At 45.0% G+C, this 23,768-nt stretch overlaps 1 protein-coding gene across 2 annotated transcripts in view; it reads right to left on the bottom strand.

Moving 5' to 3' along the window:
* Positions 1 to 23,768, bottom strand: part of NEDD9 (neural precursor cell expressed, developmentally down-regulated 9) — a 190,168-nt gene that overhangs the window by 103,004 nt on the left and 63,396 nt on the right. For both annotated transcript variants that reach the window (XM_061398868.1, XM_061398866.1), the window contains one exon: positions 18,204 to 18,393. In XM_061398868.1, coding sequence (XP_061254852.1) covers positions 18,204 to 18,215 — 12 coding nt within the window. In that variant the 5' untranslated portion in view covers positions 18,216 to 18,393. Of the gene's footprint in view, positions 1 to 18,203; positions 18,394 to 23,768 lie in introns of those variants that run through there.

Genomic DNA, 23,768 nt, shown 5'->3' with positions numbered 1-23,768 from the left:
AAAATACACTTGCTGACCTTCAGCAGAAGCTTAGCTCACCTGCTCTTGATTTGTGGTCACGGTTGACAGTTTGACATTTTTTGGTCCTAACGTGGTGTTTGGCCTTGGTGGAAACAGAGGCTGCTGCCAGCGGCCCGTCCTCCTGGAGATGGTCGGCACAGGGAAAATGCAGGCTTCGTGGGTCTAAATGTCGGATGCGGTCTCCTAGTTGTTATTGTTGGTTGTTCCTTTTGGACTGGGGTTGGAATATTCCACCAGTCTATTCCTGACGGCAGACCAAACAACGTTTATTCCTTTCTTATGTTTCTCGTGGCTGGTCTTCTTGTTTGCATGCTTGCCTACACAAAACTGATGTGGGATGTGGTGATGGTTTGCACGCTGCCGAGCGGCTGGCTCTGGTCCACTTGCTGCGCCCCGACGGCTCGCTTCTCCCCGCCTCCCCAAGCCGCCCGCCCCGAGCTCAGAAGCAGGGCCACTGACCCAGGGGAGATTCGACAGTGGCCATTCCACGCGCAAAGAGGACCCTCCTCTCCCTTCACCTGCCTCACCCCTGTATCTCTGCTCCCACTAATGCCTCCCTGGCACCCCCTTGCTCTCAAAGGGCCCTGGTGCTCTTTTTTTTTTTTTTAAATTAGATAACTATGAAAAAACAGATCCAGCCCAGTACACTAGGGGAACTTTGGGGTGTGGCTCCTGGGGACTGTCTTACAGGGACAGCCTTGCACAGACAGGCCCTGCTGAAGGTCTCATCCTGGGCGCTGGTGACCTTTGGGGCCATGTCGTCCTGGGGGGTGGTCCTGTGCATTGTAGGATGGTTCCCAACATCCCTGGCCTCTTCCCACTGGTACCAGTGGTATCTCTTCCTCCAAGCTGTGACAGTGAAAAATGTCTCCAGACATTGCCTGGGGTAGGGGTGGGGGACTAACGTCCCTGGTTGAGAACCACATATGTAGACCCCAAACATCAACTTCCACTGGATGCTGGGGTCAAGGACTGCAGTCTGGACAAGTTTTGCGCCAGCACTTGGCTGTGAGATGTGCAGGCTGCCGTCCTCTATCAAAAGCCTCGTCGTGGGGATGAGCAGTGACTCCTGCTGCTGATGGACCCCCAGGCTGATGGGCAACTTTCCAGCAGTCGGAGGTGTCCCAAGGTGAAATGAGTGGCTTCCGGCCGGCTTCCAGGAAGACCCTGGTCTTCCCTTCCAGAGTAGGCTGGTATCTTCTCTTTGCTCTTCCAGAAGCATCTTCACTCTTCTCCCCCTTTCTCTGTGGCCCAGACTCTCACTTGCAGGGACTCCAGGGATAGGCTTCCTTGCCCTCTGGCTTTTAGTTGGAGGGAAGAAGCAGGTGAGGTCAGGCTGTTGATTCCTCATGTTCCCTCATCCTGCAGGGTCACTGAGGGCTGGCTGTGCCCCCTTCAGCATGCTCGGCCTCCTTGGGCCCATGGATGGTGGGGGGGGGCCTCTCTGCACCAGCTCCGGCGGCTGCACCAACCTGTGGTTTTGCTCTGCCCAGCCCCCGATCATAGCATCAAATCCTCTGAGTTCCTGTTAAAGTAGGACAATCCAGGTATATCGTATATTTCTTGCTGGGACCTTGTGTAGTACACAAAGTTGTGGGGACTTTATATATGTATATATTTAAATTATATTTTTAACTGGAATATAATTACTTTATAATATTACAATGGCTTCTGCCATACACCAACAGGGACTTTATATTGAGGGTCCATGGATCTTCAAGGCCTCTTCTGAGCCCCAGATCTAGGAGGCTATGGTAGGCACAGGTGAGTATTTCAGTAGTCGCTTGAACACTACTTTGAGGAGAATAACTCTTTTATCTTGGTTGAGAGATAATGCATATTTATTTGTAAGTGTCTATATTTGTGTCATCATCATGGAGGAAAGACAGGCATATTCAGAATGCCAAGCACTAGCATTGCAGACAGTATCGGTCGTTGGATCAAGAACCACTCCAACAAGCCCTTCTTTCTCTCTCAGAATCCTGGCTGTTATCACCCTCCTTGGAGTGGCCATGTCCTTCAAGAGACCCTGGGCTGTTTCTCAGCCCTGGGTTGTGAGTACTGATTTACTTCACTCTTCCTGCTAAGATGAGCTTTGGCATGGGTGTGTGATGCACTCGGGATTAGTCGAAAAGGGAGTTCTTCAGAGTGGCTACTAGTGAAGTTTCCTCAATCATAAAAAGACACACAAGTAAAGGATCTTCCCTTTATCCCACCTCTGGACACTGTGAGGGCTGTGATATCCAGAGCTGCAGCAGCCTTCTTGCCACCAGGAGGAAAGTGGAGCTCAAAGATGAAGGGATCTTGGTCCTTGATGCCATCTTCAAGTCAATGAATTGACCAAACTTAAATCTACTCTTCTTCCAGAGTTATACCATGAGACACGGTAGATGTTCTTATTGTTTCAGCTACTTCTACCTGTCATTTCTGGTACTTGGCCAGGAGCCCAAAGTACTCTCATAGGCTGCTGTCCGGTGTGCACCTCATTTAATCCAGTAATGAACTGCAGGGATTAAAAATGTCATGCTAAGCCTCGAAGCAGCATTTGCTCACTCTCTCCTTGAAAATCTTAAATTCTGGCTTCTTTGTTTGCGTGCTCTCCAGGGTTTTCCTTGGCCCCACTGGCTGCCCCATTTCCCTCTTTCTGGGATTCTACTCTTCTTGTGGGGACTCTCTTTTTTCCAGCGATAGTCACCTATCTCATCACCACGCGGGCACAGATGGCTCCATAAGTAAATCTCCTGACTGCCCCCCTGTCGTTCAGTCCTGTGTATGCAACTGCCTGCTCGACCTGCCCCTTGGCTAGCTGATAGACCACCCCAACTTCACACATCCCAAACAAGTCCTTGGGGTGTCCCCCCACCCCCTCAAACTTCCCCCGGCTTCTATATCTCAGTCAATGGCATCCTCTTTTCGCACAGGCCAAAATATCAGTCATCCTTTCCTCCTTTCTCACCCCACAACATGGAAGCCGAGCATGCTCAGTAGCTCAGTTGTGTCCCTTTACGATCCCATGGACTGTGGCCCGCCAGACTCCTCTGTCCATGGGATTTCCCAGGTAAAAATACTGGAGTGGGTTGCCATTTCCTCCTCCAGGGGATCCTCCCGACCTAGGGATCAAACCCACATCTCCTGCATTGGTAGGCAGATTCCTCGCCACTGAGCCACCTGGGAAGCCCACGGAAACCATACCCTACATCTACTTGTTTAACAAACGTTCCATTTATTTCTTATCTCTTTCACCACTGCTAGTCTGAGCCACAATCTCTCTGTCCTGCACCACAGCGACAGCTTCTGGTTCTTCCTGCTTCTCTGGCCATCCTACCATCAGCCGTCAGCACATGAGCCTCAGGGATTTTTCCTAAAATAAGTCAGATCTCGTTATTTCCCTGCTCAAACACCCCCTGGTTTCCCATCTCACTTAGAATACACTCAAAAGTCACTATGCTGGCCTACAGGGCCCCAGTGGGTTTGGTCTCTAGAAGCCCCTCCCGCCATCTCTTTACTGCAACCCTTCCAGCCTCATGCAATTTCCTTGAACGTGTTTTCTTTCCCTCAAGCACAAGTCTACCTTATGACCTTTGCACTGACCACTCCCCACGTCTGGAATGTTCTACCAACAAGCCTCATGCCACATCACTATATATATTTTTTTATTGAAGTAGAGATGATTTACAATATTATATTGGTTTCAGGTATACACCATAGTGATTCAACAATTTTTACAGATTATGCTCGTATACAAAATATGGGCTGTCTTCCCTGCTAAAAAGATATCCTTTTAGCTTATTTATTTTATCCTTTAGCTTACTTATATTTATTTATGTTTTAGAAGTTTGTGCCTCTGAGTCCCCCGCTCCTATCTCGCCTCTCCCCACTCCCCTCTGCCATTTGTAACCACCAGTGTATTCTCTATAACAGACACTTTTCACTTTCTTCAGGTCTCCACTGAACTACCAGCCGTCTCAGAAAGAACTTCCTTTAATCCTCTGCCAAACTAGCATTTCTTTTCATTCTGTCTCTTTACCCTGCTTTATTTTTTATCCTTATAAAGCCCCACTCCTTGATAATCGATTGCATATGTGTTTGCATTATTACCTGTCTCTCTGACTTGAATATAATCTCTGTGGGACCAGGATTTTGTTTTGTTTGCTGCTGTGTTCCCGCACTTTAAACAATACCTGGCCGTGTAGATTTGCTGAATGAATGAGTGACTCCGCTCCAGTATTCCCTGGTCGTATAGCGGGGAGCTTACATGGGATCTCAGGTTACAGAGAGGGAAAAAAGGCAGCTAGGATTCGGACCCAAACCTGTACTCTTGTGGTCCAGGGCTCTTTCTATTACTTTATACTGTCACCTACCTGCATAAGTTAATGATTATTTTCCTTCAAAGGTAATTTGTGATTTTATAGGGAGCAAAGTCACCTAGCACAGAAATGGGTTTCCAATCAGGCAGTTTGCGTCAACAAGCCAGGACGGAGACCGTGTGTGTGTGGGTGTTTGCTGGGTGCCAAGGGGTGCCAAGAGTCTTCCTGGACTTGGATATCGTATCACACCACAAAACCAATCCCGCATGTAGCCTGGACTGTTGTTTACCCTATAGCCAGTAGATGCCTTTTAATGAAGGAGTCAGCTTTCTAAGGATTTTAATGAGCAATGAGAGAAAATGAGATGCAACATCCAAATTGCAGGATGGGGAGTCTGTGTTCAGGATTAAGGTCGGGTCTTTAAAGACCAAACCTCCTTCCAGAAAATTCAGTTCAGTCTGAGACATTCAAATCATATGAGAAACATACCTGAAGGTGTTGACCAAGTAGCCTAGTTTAAGTTGGATCAGCTGATAATAAAATCTACCCTTTATTGAGTGCCTACTATGTTCCAGATGCTGTTTATTTATGATAAAATCAACACCCGTTGTTAACATTTATTTGTGGCTTATTATGTGACGAGACTACATAGTTTTAAGTGTTTAACAAGTTCACCTGACCCTCGTGAGAACACTTTTAAGGAAGGTGCTAGTATTTTCTGCATTTTGCTAATTAGAAAACTGAATTCTAGAGGACTGCTCAGCAGTAAGTGGTCAAACTGGGATTTGAACACAGGCAGTTTGACCTAGAGGCTGTGCTATACTAAACGGCATAGATGCGCTCTCTCGTTTAATGATCACAACTCTAGGAAATAGATACTATCACCTCCTCTTAATAGTTCCTGTCTTGAATTGCTGTAAAAGGATACAGGGGCTTAAGCCTTTAGTGAGTGCCTTTAAGATATCCGTCTTGAAGAAATTGGTCAAAACTAACTCCCTTACGGTTTGTGATTGAGAAATCACAATACAGTTCTCTAAACACTGAGAAACATTAAAACATTGCTGAGAAAATGAAAGAAGACCTAAAGAAGAGGAGACATATAATGCGTTCATGGATCAAAACATTCAATAGTGGTAAGATGTCAATTCTCCCTAAATTGATTTATACATTCAGCATCATATCCATCAAAAGAGCTGTTTGGTTTTTTTGTTTTTAGAAATTGAAAAACTGATTATAAACCTCATACAGAAGTACAAAGGACCTAGAACAGCAAAAACAAAATAAAACAAACAGTAGTTTAAAAATGAAAAAATGATAAACGAACAAAGTTGAAGAACTAATGCAACTTGACTTCAAAACTTATAAGCTACACTAATCAAGACAGTGGGTTTTGGCTTAAAGGTAGACAAATAGATTAATGGAAAAAATTCATATACAAACAACTGATTTTTGATAAAAGTGCAAAAAAAATTGAGTGGGGAAACAGTCTTTCCAACAAATGGTACTGGTACAATTGGATAGCCATATAAAACAATGAAATTCAATCCATAACTTCTATCATATAAATATTAAATCAAAATGGATCAAAGAAAAATGTAAAACCAAAAACATAAACTTCTGGAAGGTATTGTAGGATAAACTGTTTGTGGCCTTGGGCTAGGTAAAGATTCCTTAGATATCGCATCAAAAGCACAATCCATAGAGAACAAACTAATAAATATGATTTCATCAAAATTTAAAATGTCTGCTCTTCCAAAGACAATGTTAACAGAATGGAAAGACAAATCAGAGACTGGAAGAAAATGTTCACTCCAGAAAACAATCATTTCCAGAATTGACAAGAAACTCTCAAAACTCAATAATAAGAAAACCTTAAAAATTGACAAACTATATGAATGGACATTTGATTAAAGAAGACGCATTGATGACAAGTAAACACAAGAACAGACATTCAGCATTATTAGTGATTAGGGAAATGCTAAGTAAAACCATGGTAAGATACCACTACAACTATCTGAATGGCTAAAATTAAAAGCAGAGTACATCATGAGAAACGCTGGGTTGGATGAATTGCAAGCTGGAATCAAGATTGCCAGGAGAAATATCAGTAACCTCAGATATGCAGATGACACCACCCTTATGGCAGAAAGTGAAGAAAAATTAAAGAGCCTCCTGATGAAAGTGAAAGAGGAGAGTGAAAAAGTTGGCTCAAAGCTCAAAATTCAGAAAACTAAGATCATGGCATCTGGTCCCATCACTTCATGGCAAATAGATGGGGAAACAGCGGAAATAGTTGCTGACTTTATTTTTGGGGGCTCCAAAATCACTGCAGATGGTGATTGCAGCCATGAAATTAAAAGACGCTTACTCCTTAGAAGGAAAGTTATGACCAACCTAGAAAGCATATTCAAAAGCAGAGACATTACTTTGCCAACAAAGGTTCGTCTAGTCAAGGCTATGGTTTTTCCTGTGGTCATGTATGGATGTGAGAGTTGGACAATAAAGAAAGCTGAGCACCAAAGAATTGATGCTTTTGAACTGTGGGTGTTGGAGAAGACTCTTGAGAGTCCCTTGGACTGCAAGGAGATCCAACCAGTCCATCCTAAAGGAGATCAGTCCTGGGTGTTCATTGGAAGGACTGATGTTGAAGCTGAAACTCCAGAACTTTGGCCACCTGATGCAAAGAGCTGACTCATTTGAAAAGACCCTGATGCTGGGAAAAATTGAAGGTGGGAGGAGAAGGGGACGACAGAGGATGAGATGGTTGGATGGCATCACTGACTCAATGGACATGAGTTTGGGTAAACTCCAGGAGTTGGTGATAGACAGGAAGGCCTGGCGTGCTGCAGGCCATGGGGTTGCAAAGAGTTGGACACGACTGAGCAACTGTACTGAACTGAACTGAAAATTAAAAGAGAAATCTGACCATACCAAGTGTCAGCAAGCATATGGAGGAACTGGAACTCTCGTATACTGTTGACGGGAATGTAAAATGGTACAACTGCTTTGGAACCAGTTTGTCAGTTTCTTAGAAAGCTGGGCATTAGATCTACCACATGACCTATTCATTCATTCCTAGGCATTTATTTAACCAAAAGAAAAGAGAACATCTATCCATGCAGAGACTTTTCATTTTCCTCAGTAGAAGGATTCAGAAAGAAGGTATGTACTATAGGCTTCATTTATTAATATATTAATTTCTAGGAATTGAAAATGCAATGGCAGAAAGGAGATCAATGGTTTCCTGGGACAGGCGTAGAAAGGGGCAGAAGGTGGGATTAAAAAGAAACAAGAAAAAATTAGGGAGCAGGTGATGAATATGTTCATTATCTTGGTCGTAGTAATGGTTTTACAGGTGTACATGTATGTCAACACTATGAAAATTTACAGTTTAAATATGTGCAATTTGTTGTATTCCAAGTATACTTCAATAAAGCTACTTAAATAAACCCAAGTAGTTAAATCTGTAGACATAGGTTTATATGTGTGTGACAAGCTGGCATGACGTCACAGAGTATACAAACCCTCTCCCTAGACACACAAGGAGATGGGCAGATAGACACAAACATGTGCACATATCAATAAGAACACCTAGAGACTAGAAACAATACCCTCGAGTCCTCAGGCTGTGTTCTTTATCCCCTCTGTCTCTGCCCTTCATTGTTGTTCATCACTCAGTCGTGTCTGACTCTTTGTGACCCCATGGATTGCAGCACACCAGGCTTCCCTGTCCTTCACTATCTCCCAGAGTTTGTTCAAACATTGAATTGGTGAGGCCATCCGACCACCTCATCCTCTGTCGCCCCCTTCTCCTGCTTTCAATCTTTCCCAGCATCAGGGTCTTTTCCAATGAGTTGGCTCTTTGCATCAGGTGGCCAAAGTCTTGGAGCTTCAGCTTCAGCATTAGTCCTTCCAATGAATATTCAGAGTTGACTGTCCTTTATGTACTGTCCTATAAACTCCTGAGGTTCTGCAGTAGAGCTTTCTGAGCTTATTTTCACTTAAAAAGGATTGTGTGAACACTGAAGCCTTCAGTGTACAAGATTTCAGACAAAGTTGTTGGAAGGAGAGTGGAGAAGGACCTACCTGTATAGCAGAAGGGAGAAGGCACAGGGCTAACTAGGATGCTAACCCATCACCTGGCAGGTTAGAGGCGGCACTTACCCTTTCAGCTTCTGGAAGCTGAATTTTATAATGAGCTGTCACTGTATTTATCACCTAACAATTGCTGCAATTGAATAAGGTGTGAAGAAAACCTGGAAAACATTAGTTGTCAATGACCATGGTATCTTTGATGAAGCTGTCTATGGTAGGGTCCCAGATGTAATTGAAAATCAGCCCACAGCCTGTTAAAATGGTTTAGGTTCTTTATGTCCCTTCATTCTATGTACTGCTTCTGGCTTATAATATGGCAATTGTTTTGTCAGATCACGAAAAGCAGTCATATTATTAAAACATCTTGATCTTGACTTTATATATATGATTCAGTCAAAACTGAATAAGGCTGGTCAGCTGCAGTTTGAGAAGAGCATAGAACAAGCCTGAGCTGTTGCTGAGTAATATTACTTCCTGCCCAGGTGCACCCCATAAAGCGATGTTTACCTCGAAGTATATACCATGGTCTAAGGTCTGTTAGCTTCATAAAACTGACTTTGTTGGCATGCTTAAGGTGGAACCGGCTCACAGCATCAGTTAGAGTAGTTTAAAGTAAATGCAACTGGCAAGTCGACCAGAAAGGTGTGAGACAGCTCTGCCAGGAGGCTTGCTACATGAAGAACCACATTATGACAAGGTTGAGTGGTGTCCAAAGAGTCATAAATGTTACTGACAAAGGTTTGAGGCACTTTGGCCAAAGTAGGGATGGTCTCATTAAGAGAGCCATACTGCCATGTTCAACACTCCCATGACTGTGTCTTCCCTAGATGGTTTCACGTTGTCGGGCTCTGCCATCCAGAGGGCTTCTGTGACCCCCTGACTCTTTTAACTGCTTCCTTGGCCACCCAGCTCCTGTTTACACAGCCTTCATCCAAACAACCACTCCGTTTTCTACCCATGAACCTACAATCAAATATATACCCTCCTTGTTACTGTGCCCCTAGATCTGTGGGGCTGAAGTCTGCGACACTCCCATATACTTCTATTTGGCTTACTTCCACAGTGGGCTATTTATATCCATCCTGCTTTTGCCATTTTGTATGCATTTGATCTATGCATTTTAATAGTTCTACTCTGAAAGCAACCTTATTTCCAAGTTCTCTAAAGACTCTTAACCAGCCAGCCTCCATCTCTCCTACTTCCCCGACTGACCCTTGTTTTGAGTTCAAGCTTTGCCATAGATTAACCTGAGTTCAATGAATCCATTCATCTTGCTGTCTTAATAAGATGTCACTCTATTTCCCCAACTTACAAGAAAAAACTGTTTTTGAAGAAGGGGGTGGTTTTCCTGGTGGTTAAGATTCTGAGCTCCCTGTTCCCACTGCAGGGGGGCAGGGTTCCATCCCTGGTCAGGGAACTAAGATCTCCTATGCCTGTGCGGTGCAGCTGAAAAAAGAAAAGAAGAAAGAAGGGGTGCAGTGGGCATGGAAAGAAGAGAATGAGGTAGAAAGGTGGGATAAAGGCACATGTAATTAAATTCTGTACTATTTTTAATATCTAATCTGTAAACATGAAAATGTGATTGTCCTTTGGTTAAAATATAATTTGCCACTGCTATACATCTATTCTATTATTACTGTTACTTGATTTTATGTGATAATGTTTGGATTAGATCAGCACCTTAATTTCCAGCCAAGTGGCAGTTATTCTTTTTATTTCTTTTCCCTGTCTTGTTGTTATGGTGGTGGAGGGGAGACCTCAGAATGTTAACTAGTTTGACAAAGATTCTTAAACCTAAGAGAACTAACGTGCAGCCTGTCCTCAATGTCATATCTCCAGATGAAAAAGTTAAAATCCAGGCAAAAAAAATCCAGATGTAGAACCTTCATGATGATCAAGTCAGGGTGTAAAAAAATAGATACATAACTGAATGTTCAGTAGACATTGATGGAGACAGTCAGAGACGTGGCCAAGGTTTCTCCAGGCAACTTTCAGAACCTGACAAGGAGACCAGCCTTCCCTGGCCCACTTTCTCATTCTTTATCAGGTATTTTTGGGAAACCTCTGTTTTTTTCTCACATTCGATTTCAACTGTGAGGAGGACGTCCGGGCGTCTTTTTCGCAGGACAGTGTGATGGTTGGGACTGGGGCTGACACCATCCAGACTTTCTCTCTCTATAATCTCTGTCTCCACCCTTTAAGCTCTCTTGGTAGAATCGAGCACAAAACACAAGCCCTAATAGGTGAATCTGGCCTCTGAATAAAGCATTACAGGGTATTTTGTTTCTATTTTTCTTGACTTTCCGCAAAGTAATTTCATATCCCTTGGGAGCCAAGAGGCATTTCCTGTAATTAGGGTTTGCTACTGGCACTTGCTCCCTGAAACACTCATCTGTCCAGCTCCCAGGCTGAGAACTGTGCCGGAATTGTGGGTTCAGAGCAGGGGTGGTCATAGTCCTTCTCACCCTGGAGTTCTGGATAGAAAGTTCTAGAAACAATGCTCCAACTGTATCTTGAGATTTTTATGAGCCCTTTTATACACTAATTGAAAGCAACAGGAATGGGCAGGAGCCTCTTGGCCAGACTGAACTGCTGCTGATTAGCTGTGTGATGAGCTGTGTGTAACATGCTCTTTGGGTCTCTGTTGCCTCAACTGAAAAAAAACCAAGTAACAAAAAACTTGAAGGGATGGGAAGCAAGGGGCATTTGAGGACTCTCTGAGGCAAACACTATTATCATCTTCGAGCTTCTTAGTTCTCAGCTAGTAGCCTGCTGGCGGAAGTGATTACTCCATGTTCCTGGCCTGCTCCCTAGAAAGTCCCCCACCCTCTCTCTCTTAGCCATACTGCTGGAAGGGGAGGACCCTGAGATGGTGGGGCCACATAATGGAAAGCCAGATTCCTGAGGACAGCTGCCCAAGAGAGTCATGGACTCTCACAGGAGTGAGGACTGAACTGTACTGGGCTGGCCCCCCAAGATGACAGGATTTACTTGTTACTGCAGCTCACAGCAGGACTACTCTGACTAGCATGACCTTCCAGCTCTAAAATGCTACATCTAATAAACAGCAGTCATGTATGGATGTGAGAGTCGGACCATAAAGAAGGCTGAGTGCTGAAGAATTGATGCTTTGAACTGTGGTGTTGGAGAAGACTCTCTTGAGAGGTCCTTAGACTGCAAGGAGATCAAACCAGTCAATCCTAAAGGAAATCAGTCCTGAATATTCACTGGAAGGACTGATGCTGAAGATGAAGCTCAAATACTTTGGCCACCTGATGCGAAGAACTAACTCATTGGAAAAGACCCTGATGCTGGGAGGCAGGAGGAGAAGGGGGCGACAGAGATGGTTGGATGGCATCACCAACTCGATGGACATGAATTTCAGCAGGCTTTGGGAGCTGGTGATGGACAAGGAAGCCTGGCGTGCTGCAGTCCACGGGTTCACAGAGAGTCGGACATGACTGAGTAACTGAACTGAACTGAATAAATGGCAAGTACAGATCAGAGATAGAGATTTGAACAGAGGAAGGAAGCTGGATATAAGTCTGCTGTTTACTTGGATGTCTTTCTCAAAGATGTTTCTCTCAAAGAGATGGTAAAAAGTCAGAAGGATCTGTGGGTAATGCTTAAAGGGCTGCATATGTGTGATTCTTTATGGTGTAATTGTGACTCTGTGTGTGTTACCGAGCCCTGGTCAAACCCAGAGAAATACTTTTAAAAAGAGAATATAGGACAATTGTGGGAAAATTATAACAGAAACCTCCATCAATAAGAGAACTCAGAATAGGCCTAAGGACGAAAAGCTCGCTGATTCCCACACTCGTCATGTTTGTGGGGAGATGGTGAGTGTAGAGTCACCTCTGACTTCTCAGTGGCTGTGATGTTTTTCTTGTGCTGCTTCTAGAATTTTTTTTTTGTCACGTGGAAAGTGATCAGGTCTAGGTGGCTACTGATCATTTTGAGGGGAAGAGCTGCTCTTTCCATGTTTTTAGTTTAATCCTTTTCCAGAACAGATTCCCACTAGAAACCATTTTCATCCCAACTTAATTTTACTGAGTGAAAGTACCATTTTCAAGAAACCCCCAAGGCTTCATACTTTAGAATAAATGAGGCCTCTCCATGGGAAAAGAAAGCCAGAAGATGCTGGGAAAGCACGTGGCCCCATGTCAAACTGGACCTAGGTCTGATGTCTCTTTGACAGTGTCGCTTCTTTGGGGCTTTGTGATCCACAATCGAACATAGTCAGCCCTCAGCATTCCCACCAAGGGGAGCTCAACCTGACTTGATTTAGATGAGACAGTTCAACCTCTGTCCAGGTGTGTTTCTTTGCAGGCTCAGCAACCCTTACCCATGCACGACACTTCATCCTGGAATACGCTTCCCATTTTCCAGACAAGTTCAGGGGATCTGAGTCTCCTGATACAATCTCTGTCTGCACTAAATTGCCCCGTAGTAGTGATTTATACCCCAATAAAACTACGTATTGAAATGGAGAGTTGGTTTGATTGTACACCAACATAATTTATGCATGTTTTACTTTTGGAATAAACTTGGTATTTATGCAAGGGGGCGAGGTCTTTGTGACGGGAGGTGTATTTCCACATCGACAGAGCTGGTGACAGTGAAGAACAGCGGAAAGAAACGTCCCCAGACATCTTTAGATCACCCCAGAATCTAAGAGATGTCCTCCTTCAAGTTAGAAGAGGAATCGTCTCTTTTCCATTTGCTGAAAGAAAGGGAAGGCAGCTAATTCTTTTCGGAGGCCTTCTTTGCATGAAACATAGTGCTAGCTGCTCTGAGTACATATTTTTTATTTAAATCTTTCAACAGTCTGACGTAAGTTGGCATTATTCTCCTCACTTTGCAGAGGAGGAATCGGAGGTGGAGAGGGGGTAAGAAATGTTAGTAAAGAGTGGGGTAGAGATTTGAATCCTATCTTTTTGGCTCCAGAGAGCATCCTTTCCCCACTAAGCCACTCTGTCACCATCCTGCTGGGCTTTCTCTATGTGTGCAGAATTGGGTTCCATGTTTTAGGGTTCAGAATTAGTCACCTTTTAACCTACTGAAGACAATTAACCTTCAGTTAAACCTCCTTTTAACCAGGAGAAGGCAATGGAAACCCACTCCAGTACACTTGCCTGGAAAATCCCATGGACGGAAGAGCCTGGTAGGCTGCAGTCCATGGGGTCGCAGAGTCGGACACGACTGAAGCGACTTAGCAGCAACCTACTGAGAGCCATGATGAGAAATTTCTTAAGAAGATGACGGTGAATCCTTCCATCCGCTTAGGGGACATCCATTTATGTGTGTTGCTGTGGACACTGCAGAGCACTGACCGGGGGCCCCTCTTGAGACCGAGCAATCATCCTGTCAGCACCTGGAGACTCGGCCACTGGCAGCTCCCGGATGAGTCCCCCTTAGACCGTCCTCAACAGAAGACAGCATCTCAGGCTGGTCTCAGGGACGTCATGCCTCCTCCCTGGGGCAGTCCACTCCCTGCGGCTGGTCCACCCATTGGCTTCAGTTTCGGACCCTCGGAAGGGCCACCCCAGAGGGTCTGTGCGCTTAGCCGGGGCCTTTAGTGTGACTGCGCTGAGGTCAGTCCTCTCTCCACCTAATCCTGCTTCCTTCACTGCTTGTACATATTCCTGAGACGGCTCCCCATCACCCCCTGCATGCCATTCTCCGTCTTTCCAGAGTTTGCTTCTCTGGGAACTCAACCTGTGAGGCTGTCAAACCAAATTTTCCCTGTGGATTCGTGTTGCGTGTGTTTAGTCAGTGTTCTGGGCTTGCGTCCCTTTCCAAATTTGTATGTTGAGGTCCCCTCCCATGTCTCAGAATGTGACTTGGCCTGGAGATAAGTCTCTGAAGAGGTGATGAAGGGTCAGTCAGGTCACCAGAGCGGATGCTGCTCCAGCAGGACTGGTGTCCTTGTGAGAAGAGATGAGCGCACAGGCACGCAGAGAGGAGGCCACGTAGGACTCAGAGAAAAGATGGCCGCCTACAGGCCAAGGAGAGAGGCCTCAGGAGAAACCAGACTGTTGCCAGCTTGAACTTGGGCTTCCTGCCTCCAGAATCGCCAGAACATACGTTTCTGTGAAGTCACCGGGGCTAGAGGGCTCCATAGTGACAGCCCCTGTGGACTGATAAAGGCAGATTTCGAGGTACTTCATTTCTGTCCCTCTTCTTTCATCTTTCCTCTCAAGGAACAACTCAGAAATCTGAACAACTTAAAGTGTCTTTTTAGATGGGAGGAGGTAAGGTAATAATTCCCAGTAGACAGCTTTCGTATTCTCTAAAATATATCAAAAAAATCATATTTTTAAAGAGGTGAAAAAATAGTATGTGAACTACCCCCACTTCAACGTATTTTCCTTTTTAGGACACTTATCACAAGCCTGTAAATCCACCGTCTGACAACTAGTTTGGACCGGGGGTGAACTTATATTTAATGGGAAAAAAGGACACCATTTTCAAGTTCTGTCAGTCAGCGCTTTTCTGGCCTCTGTGAAGCACAGACTCAGTCTGGCTTTCTTCTTTAGAGAAACCCTAACAGACCTTGTCCAACTTCCAGCTTCCTGCCTTCATACAAAGGGGAAGAGTCAGGGACACCAGAGAAAAAGCTTTGCAGTTTAAAGGGTTTTTTCCTTCAGTTTTTTCCAAGCCAGCCTTTCACTCTCCCCCAGCAGTATGTTGGGGAATATTTAACTCCCGGCTTTCTAAATGCAAAACAACATGAAGCAGTTTCTGCCGACTTCTGTGCTGTAAATACCCCCACCATGGCTGACATCAAGAGATTAGGGAAGAGTGTGAAGTAGGTCTGGGGGCTTGACCAGCTGCCCCCACACACGCTGACTCCAGCTGGACGCAGAAGAAGGCTGCTTGCTGGCCTCTCTGCAGCCCTCAGCTGGCCCTCCAGGTGGGAGTTGCATTCTCCACTTTCTTTTTTGTTGTTGTTTTAATAAATATATATTGATTTATTTGAAAACGCCGGGTCTTAGTTGCGGCAGGCAGGAGCTGGTTCCCTGACTGGGGATAGAACCCGGGCCCCTGCACTGGGAGCGCAGAGTCTTAGCCACTGGACTACCAGGGAAGCCCCTCCACTTTCTCCTCACACTGATATCTGTACTGCTGTTTGCTTCGGGGCCTGCCGGTGTTTGCTGAGCTCTTTGGTAAGTGCTTCCTTTCAGGAGTGTTTATGGATTTAGCACAGGTCTCCCCAAACAAACTTTTTTTGGGCCACACGCTCATGGGTTCTTCACTGTCACTCTTGAAGCCAGAAAACCGCAGCCTGAGGGGTCTCAGGAGATCAGCCACGTCAGCATAAGCCTGATTCCCAAAGGTTCGTCATCTCTCCAGCCTTTCCTTACACTCTGCTTCTCCCATCTTCCCCCTTTGGTGGTTTAGTGTAGCTGCATAGACTTTATTTCATCTGTGCTACAGGACTCCAGGTCTCACTGATTGTTGGGTGTGCTCAGTAGCTCAGTCGTGTCCAACTCGTTGCCACCCTGTGGACTGTTGCCCACCAGGCTCCTCTATGCACGGGGATTCTCCAGGCAGGAAGACTGGAGTGGGTTGCCATTTCCTACTCCAGGGGATCTCCCAACTCAGGGATCGAACCTGTGTCTCTTGTGTTTCCCATATTGGCAGGTGAGTTCTTTACCACTAGCGCCACCTGGGAAGCGGCCCCCACCCCCTCGCCAGGTCTGATTGGAGGGTTTGCCAAATGCAACTCTAAGCAACTTACATATGTAATCGTCAAGAGAACCCCTTGAGGTAGATACTATTCTCACCCCCATTTTATAGATGAATAAACTGAGGCAAAGACAGGTTAAATAACTTGATCAAAGTCCCACTTCCCATCGGTGGCGGCGCTGGGATTCAAATCGGGCAGTCTGATTTCACTGCCGTTTGTGCAGCCGGCACACTGTCTCGCCTTCTCCCCGAAGAGCAGCAGGAATATATCCTTAGGAAGCCCTGACAGCCGGGAATAAATGTTCTTTTTTAATAGGTGACACTGAGAGCTGCCAAATATTTACATCCTACATAGTCTTCTGTCATGTAAGTGTGTGTGTGTGTGTGTGTGTATGGAATATTTTAAATAAATTTCAGTGATGAGGAAAAAAAAATCACTCCAAAGTTGTGAAATTAATGATCTCAAAGGACTCTTGGACTCTGAATGTAGATAAGCAAATTGAGGATTCCGGGTGGTAGGAATGTCTGGTTTTCAAGGTGAGGGTACCAAAAGTTGAGAAGCAACCTGTATTTGAAATACCCCAGAGCTAATATTCACTGCAGGGACTGAAATGAAGTGAAATACGCCTTGCTTTGGAAAAGGCTATCTTCCTTTCTTCCCTCCTCTTCTTTCTCCCTTTCTTTCTTATTTCCTTCCTCTGCTTTTGTCTTACTTTAGGAAAACTGCCTGAGCAGGTAGAAAAAAATGAGAGGAGGTGATTTTTATTTTACTCTTCATTAAGAAATTAATTCACATTGAATGCCTTGAGGAATCACAAACGTAATTTGCTCCAGTTTAAATTCAGACTTGGGTGGAGGCCTCCAAGTGTCCAATTCTGTCACAGATTTTTGTCATAGAACCCTAGGACTAGGGAAGATTTTTAATAGGCCTTTAAATTTCAAACAGTACAGTGATATGACAGCCTAGCTGGTCGAATAAAAGAAATCCTTTTGTTACTTAAAATATTTTAAGAATGTATTTGTCATTTTGTTTAACTGACAGCCATTTACGTGTATATGGACTCCCAAGGCTACCTGGAGTTTTCTTGTGTTGATGGTTAGTTGTTACGTGATAGAGACAACAGATTTCTGATCCTAACCCAAAGAGGAATTAACTTTTTTCCCATTGAGCACAAGTTACTTTATGTACACTTTCTCATTTCATCCTCAAGACAGTCCTTCTATCACCATTTTATAAACTTGAAAACAGATTCAAAAGTCTCAAGTTAGTGGAGTGAGGCTTAAATCCAGGTCTGCCTCCAAGGGTACCACGAAAGAGCACGCTGCCTGCCTCCACTAGAAGTCAATTAATAGGCGAAATTACACGTCGATTCTTTTGCTTAGTTTCCATAAGACCTTAGCAAGCCTTGGTTCAAAAGAAGGATGGACTCTTTTAACCCTAACCTCCACCCTAGGCCAACATGTTTTCTTATGGAACAGCTGAATGAAAAAGGATTGGTTTAGGACTAGCAGACAGAGAGAGGAGACACCAGAGGACTGGCTAATTGGTAACCCAGGTCAGGGGTCCCCCACCTTCAGGATCTAATGCCTGATGATCTGAGGTGGAGCTGATTTAATGATAATAGAAATAAAGTGCACAATAAATAAATAATGTCCTTGAATCACCCTGACGCCGTCCCCATCCCCCACCTCCAGTCCGTGGAAAAATTGTTTTCCATGAGACCGGTGCCCGGTGCCAAAAACGTTGGGGGCCAACGACCCAGGTGATCAGCTTCTGATCAGTTCAGAAGTGCAAGCTCCAGACTTGCTAGGGCACTACTACACAAGGTGGAATATTCGACCTCTGTCCCAAGAGATTCTTCCCCTGAGATTTCTGAATGGAAGAGGAGTTTCTGTGGGTATCAGCACATCCGTGTAAAAAGATTCACCTAACAGAGCAAAATCTGTGGGCCTAACATAAACCTTCCATTTCAAGCGTTAGTTGCAATCCTGGGTGGGAAATGGAATACCATTTCTATTACTGTTTCAAATGCATTTGTCTGAGTCGGACCACACATAATTCGTGGTTTTTTCAATAGTACTCACCCTTGCCCACATTTTCCCAGGTGCCTCTCTGTCTCTTACGCCAAAGAATGCTGGAGCTCTGGGTCTTGAAAAGGATGATCCCAGTGTTTTAGTTGGCTGATCAGATTCTTCGTTTTCATAGCTCTACTTAGAGAACACACTGTGTTCTCATGCCGGTATATGATATTAGGGAGCTCACAGCTTCCTGGGCCTGAAAAGAGAAGTTAAAAAAAGAGTGGGTAAACTCTGGCAGAGGCCAAGATGCTTTTCATCACTTATGCGTGGCATCACAGGAGCTGGAAATCTTGTTAATAGAATCCAAAGTCTCAGTAATAGAGTTGTCTCATTAATGGAACCCATCGTTTATTCATGCAGCCAAGGGTAATATTTATGGAAAATATGGTAAATATATTTTTTATTATGCATGAGCTGAAACCTTAGAGATGCACAAAGTATGGTCCTGTTCTCAAAGAGCTCACAGTCTAGGAGGGCAAACAGAATAATCCGGTCCTATAAAATGTTACAGCAATTCTGGCAGAATGCAAAGCGGGTGTGGTAAGGGCACCAAGGAGGGAAAAAGTAAACGTTGGCTGGAGTCTTGTGCGATGGGTGGATGTTAGCCAGGTGTTTCTTACTGGGGTAAAATGGTAGAATGAGTGATCCTTCATTGTCTGTAACCTACAACTTTCTCTGCCATTGATTTCCCTTGTTTCTCGGCACCTCGACCTCCCTGCCTCACTTACTGCTGCTGCTGCTGTTCAGTTGCTCAGTCGTGTCCGACCCTTTGTGACCTTGTGGACTGCAGCCCGCCAGGCTCCTCTGTCCATGGAATTCTCCAGGCAAGAATACTGGACTGGGTTGCCATTTCCTTCTCCAGGGGATCTCCCGACCCAGGGTTTGAACCTGTGTCTTCTGTTTGGCAGGCGGATTCTTCACCACTGAGCCACCTGAGACGCCCCCATTCCCCTTTAAACTAATCCAACCTGCTGTTCCTTTGATGATCTTGAAATGTGCCTGGCTCCACTTTTTGGCATCAACTTGTGAAGGTCCCTGGAGCCATATGCTTTTCTTGTTTCTCCAAAATGAGGAGAACTGGTACTTTGGCGATGAGCCTTTTAAACAGCTCAGATACAAAGCCCGGAATTTGATTTTTTGCAAAAAAAAAAAATTGCCTGGGCTTTTGGTTGGTTAGTACTGGCCAGTTTTTCACTTCCCGTTCATCATGTCTCAGCCATAAGGTTCAGTTTTGGTATGAGATATGTGTGTATCTTTATAGACTGTAGTTGAAATATATATTTTTAGAAAAACTCTTGATACTTAAACCATGTGGGGCATTTGGAAGTCTTTTAGAGAATCAGGAATCTGAATCTTTGTAAAAGGAAAGTGTTTTTCCCATCCAGAATGAAAAATCAAAACTAAATGGATGTTTTAAGCTGTGGAGCAGAAAAATAAGGATTATGTCTAAGACATTGTAGAAGCTTGGTGAACTGTGTAACGAACCTATCAGCGGCCTCAAGGCAGAGAAGTCTTCCTAGCAGTCTTCCTAGTCTTCCTTGCTTACCCTCCCTTTCCAACTGGAGGGAAACAGGGAGCTGGGCGCCTCTCACTTCTCGTAGGATGGGAACGTCATCCTGTAGTTTGTTTGATAAACACAGTATTTGTAATCTCGGTTAAGAGGAAGAAGACTTCCCTCCGGGGCACTCGCAGTGGCCAGGCAGGAGGACACAGGCCCGTAACTCACAGACTCTGCCTGCACCATCCATGTTGCTCAAGGATCTCAGTCTGGACAGTGGAGAGAATCAGCTGTGAAAGGGTCCACGTCTCACTGAGGTCTTCGCCCCCAGAGGCATTTCAACTGCCCGAGGTGTCTGAGCTTAAAGGTGACCATTCAGAGCTGATCTGTCTATGGGGATCCCATAAACTGCAGCACCATGGATAGAATGTATATAGAGAGATTCCAATAATTCTTTATTGTGAAATATGACACATGCGGAAAACTGTACAAAACAATGTAGAGCTTAATAAATTATCATAAATGTAACCACACCCGGGTCAAGATATAGAACACTCACTGCCAGGACCCCAGAAGCTGTTCAGTGCCGTTCCTAATACAACTTTCTTTTCCTGTAAAGGCAGGACATATCACACAGTATGTGTTTATGTTGGTTTCTTCCACTAGGCATTACGGATGTGAAATTCATTGATGCTGCTGCCTACAGCTGTAGCCTGTAGATTTCACTGCTGTATAGTATTCCACCTTGTGGGTATCCTTCCATTTTAATGCTGATGGACAACTGAGTTGTTGCTGGTGTTAGACCATTATCAAGAATTTATGCTAGGTAGATCTTTATCTATTTCTTCTGTGCATATACCCAGGAATGGAACTGCTGGATGATGGATATGCATATCTTCAATTTTAATGGAAAATATCAACGTTTTTTTAATGGAAAATATCAACCAAATTGGTACAACCACTTTGTTTTCCAAAGTGGTTGTACCAATTTACATTCTTACTGGCAGGGTATGAGAGTCTCCATTGCTTCTAACAAAGTTTGGTACTTGTTTTTTAGTTTTAATCATGCTGTATTAGGAGTATTTTTCATATGATACTAAAAAGTTTCTCCACCCCTGCCCGTCACCCTGATTATTTTGCATCTGAAGATACTAAAGTGATTCTAGTAACTTGGAGTTCTGAGTTGACTACTAATAATATCAGTAGATGCACATTAAGAGAAGATATGTGGCCGTGGAAGATTCACAGTAATAAAAATCCCAATAAACAGAATTGACCCATACAGCATTTAAAAATAACACCCAGATTAGAAAACTGACATAGGGATTGAATCAATACACCAGCTGGTGTTGACCTCTCATCCTTTCATAGGGGTGTGTGTGTCCCAAGGGCACGCCTACCCCTTGTGGCTGGGTGCAAGTCGCTGAATTACCCAGCTGGGGCCAGTCAGGACCACCTTAGAGGATGAAGGTCAGCTGAGGAGCCTGTCAGCTTACAGCTCTTTAGGGGTCACATCTGGCAGCGTCTGCTCCTCCAGCAGGCAGTAGAGACCACATGCTCTGGTCAACAGAGAGCAAGGGGCACGTGCAATGCTCTTCTGCAGAAATAGCACAGCCCGCTCACTGCCCACTGGCTTCTCTACCGACCTGGCCTCTGAGCTTTCCCCCAACTTCACCCTCCTCATGCAGATCTCCTCAGTCTCCTTGCCCCTTTGTCCTGCTATCGCAGCCTCCTGGGCAAAGCCTAGGTCTGGATCAACGCAGTTGTTTACTTTCTCTACATCAATCTCCCGGCTGTTGAAGCATGGCTGGAAAAACCTCACACCCTGCAGATGGTGCCTCTGTAAACTTTGGTCACCGATGCCATCTGGACCCTGGTTACTGTCAGGCAGCCCTTCTCTCTTCCCCTGCTCAGCTCGCCGCCCTGTGTACCATTTTCCTAAAGCAACGATACTGGACCTTCCTTAATGATGTGCTGGGCCGATACTCAAGACAGAGCTGACTACTGTCCGTCGTGCACAAGGCTCTTTCGAACGGTCTCTACCTTCCTCAAATCTCCGGTTCCACTTCCTGTCTGTCTCCTGAGCCCCAATCCCAGCCTCCACTGTCAGTCTCCGCAGGCAGTCTCTCCTCCTGCTTCGTGAAGAAAGCTGGGCCGTCTGAAGCCACTCCCTTGACTTCCATCCTTCATATTTGTATATCATTCTGCATGCACAATCATCCCTTCTCCCCTCTACCTCCTTGCGACAATACAGGAAGTGTCTCCCTTCCCGCTAAGGCTAATCCCTCTCCCTGGCCATGGAGCCACCCTCTCTAACCTCCCCATTTCTCTGTGCACTGACTGTCCCCAGACTTCTTCCCAGCAGGGGTCAAACAGGTTCACGACTGTCCCTTAAGGATCTGGTATCAGGGACTTCCTTGGCTTGACCGGGACCTTCATCCAAAGAGGGCAGGAAGCAGCACTGTGGGTTGAATTGCATTCCCTCTGCCCCGATTCCCCAATTCATATGTTGAAGTCCTAGCTCCTAGTATCTCAGAACGTGACCTTATTGGGGAACAGGCCTCTTTCATTAGATAAGACTCTTTCATAGAGATAATTCATCAGAAGGAGGTCATATTCTCTTTGGAGCTCAGTGTCCCCATTTTGGGACATAATGGGTGGTTGGACAGTCCTTTTTGTGGGGTGAAGTTCCAAAATCTGTGGGAACAGAGGTGGTGGGAGGGGTGAGGGAGTTTAGAAGAGAAGACTCTACTGAGCTCTCCATCTCTCCTCTGACCAAAGCAGGTCCAGTTTTAACTGTTTTGTATTTGGGAACTTTGGGTGGTATTTGGCTTGAAACGTGTTTCATTGTTTAAAACATAAAATTAAAAAATTCAAAGCTACTGGCTTAGGTGTTATTTCAGATCCTTTCCAACTGCAATAGCCTATGATTATAAGGTTTTACAAGTTAACACATATGGGTTTGATGAACGTATAATGCAGATTTTTCTCAAAAAAGCCTGATTTAATATATTTTATTTCTTTTCAGTAAAGGAAACTTGTTAAAAGGACTTATGAAAGCAATTTAACTGTCAAGCCTTTTAAAGATGTTCATATAGAACAGTTGCAAACTAGAAGAGCAATTTTTTGGGGACCATATGTTGGGATTTGGGGTTTAAAAATATGCCCATTGTCCACATGAGGCTATCAGACCCATGAGCAAGCAGTTGCACATGAATAGGGCCTTCAGATGATGAGCTCTTGAGAAGAATAACTGTGTCTGCTCCATCTGTATTTCCCCAGGGCCTAGCTTAGTGTCTAGTACACTGCATGCTACGCGCATGCGTGCTCAGTCACGTCCAACTCTTTGCAACCCTGTGGACTGTAGCCTACCAGGCTCCTCTAACCATGGAATTTTCTAGGGAAGAATATGAAGTGGGTTGCCATTTCCTACTCCAGAGGATCTTCCCGACCCACGTCTCTTGCATCTCCTGCATTGGCAGTCAGGTTCTTTACCACTGTGCCACCTGGGAAGCCCCATCTGGTACCCAGTAGATGCTTAATAAATGCTTGTTGAATGAAAACATATGATGACGTAGACGCTTTCCCTGGAGCTTGGTGAGAATTCTTGGTGACAGGAAAGAAGAACTTTCTAAAGGAAGGGGTGGGTGGATTGGAAGCCAGAGGAGGGGCAGTGTTCCCGGCCCGGGCCTAGGTGAACATGCAGGACTTCTGCATGCAGGATGGCTATTCCTGTGGGCTGGGATATCCGCAGTTAAGGAAGGCAGCCTTCACAGCGTGCCTCGGACAGTCTAAGTTCCTGGTTTCCTGGCAACTTATTTCATTTCCCACACTGAGGCCAGTGGACCACGGAGTCTATATCTTCCCCGTTTCTTCTTGGATGTGTCTTTAGTCAGGTATCTGACCCTTATATTTAAGATCCTTGATGGGAAGGGGCCTGGGTAGCTGCTAAGATAAGCCAGGTTCTCCAGCTTTCCTCCTCTTCTATTTGGCCATCCACGACTGGGAATGCGGTAGGAAGACCAGTGGCCTGAAATCAGGAGACCCGGCCTCTGGTCCCAGGTGTGTGACTG

This window comes from Bos javanicus, chromosome 23 (assembly GCF_032452875.1).
Source record: "Bos javanicus breed banteng chromosome 23, ARS-OSU_banteng_1.0, whole genome shotgun sequence".
NCBI classification, from domain to species: Eukaryota; Metazoa; Chordata; class Mammalia; order Artiodactyla; family Bovidae; genus Bos; species Bos javanicus.
This window is presented reverse-complemented; position numbering and strand designations above follow the sequence as displayed.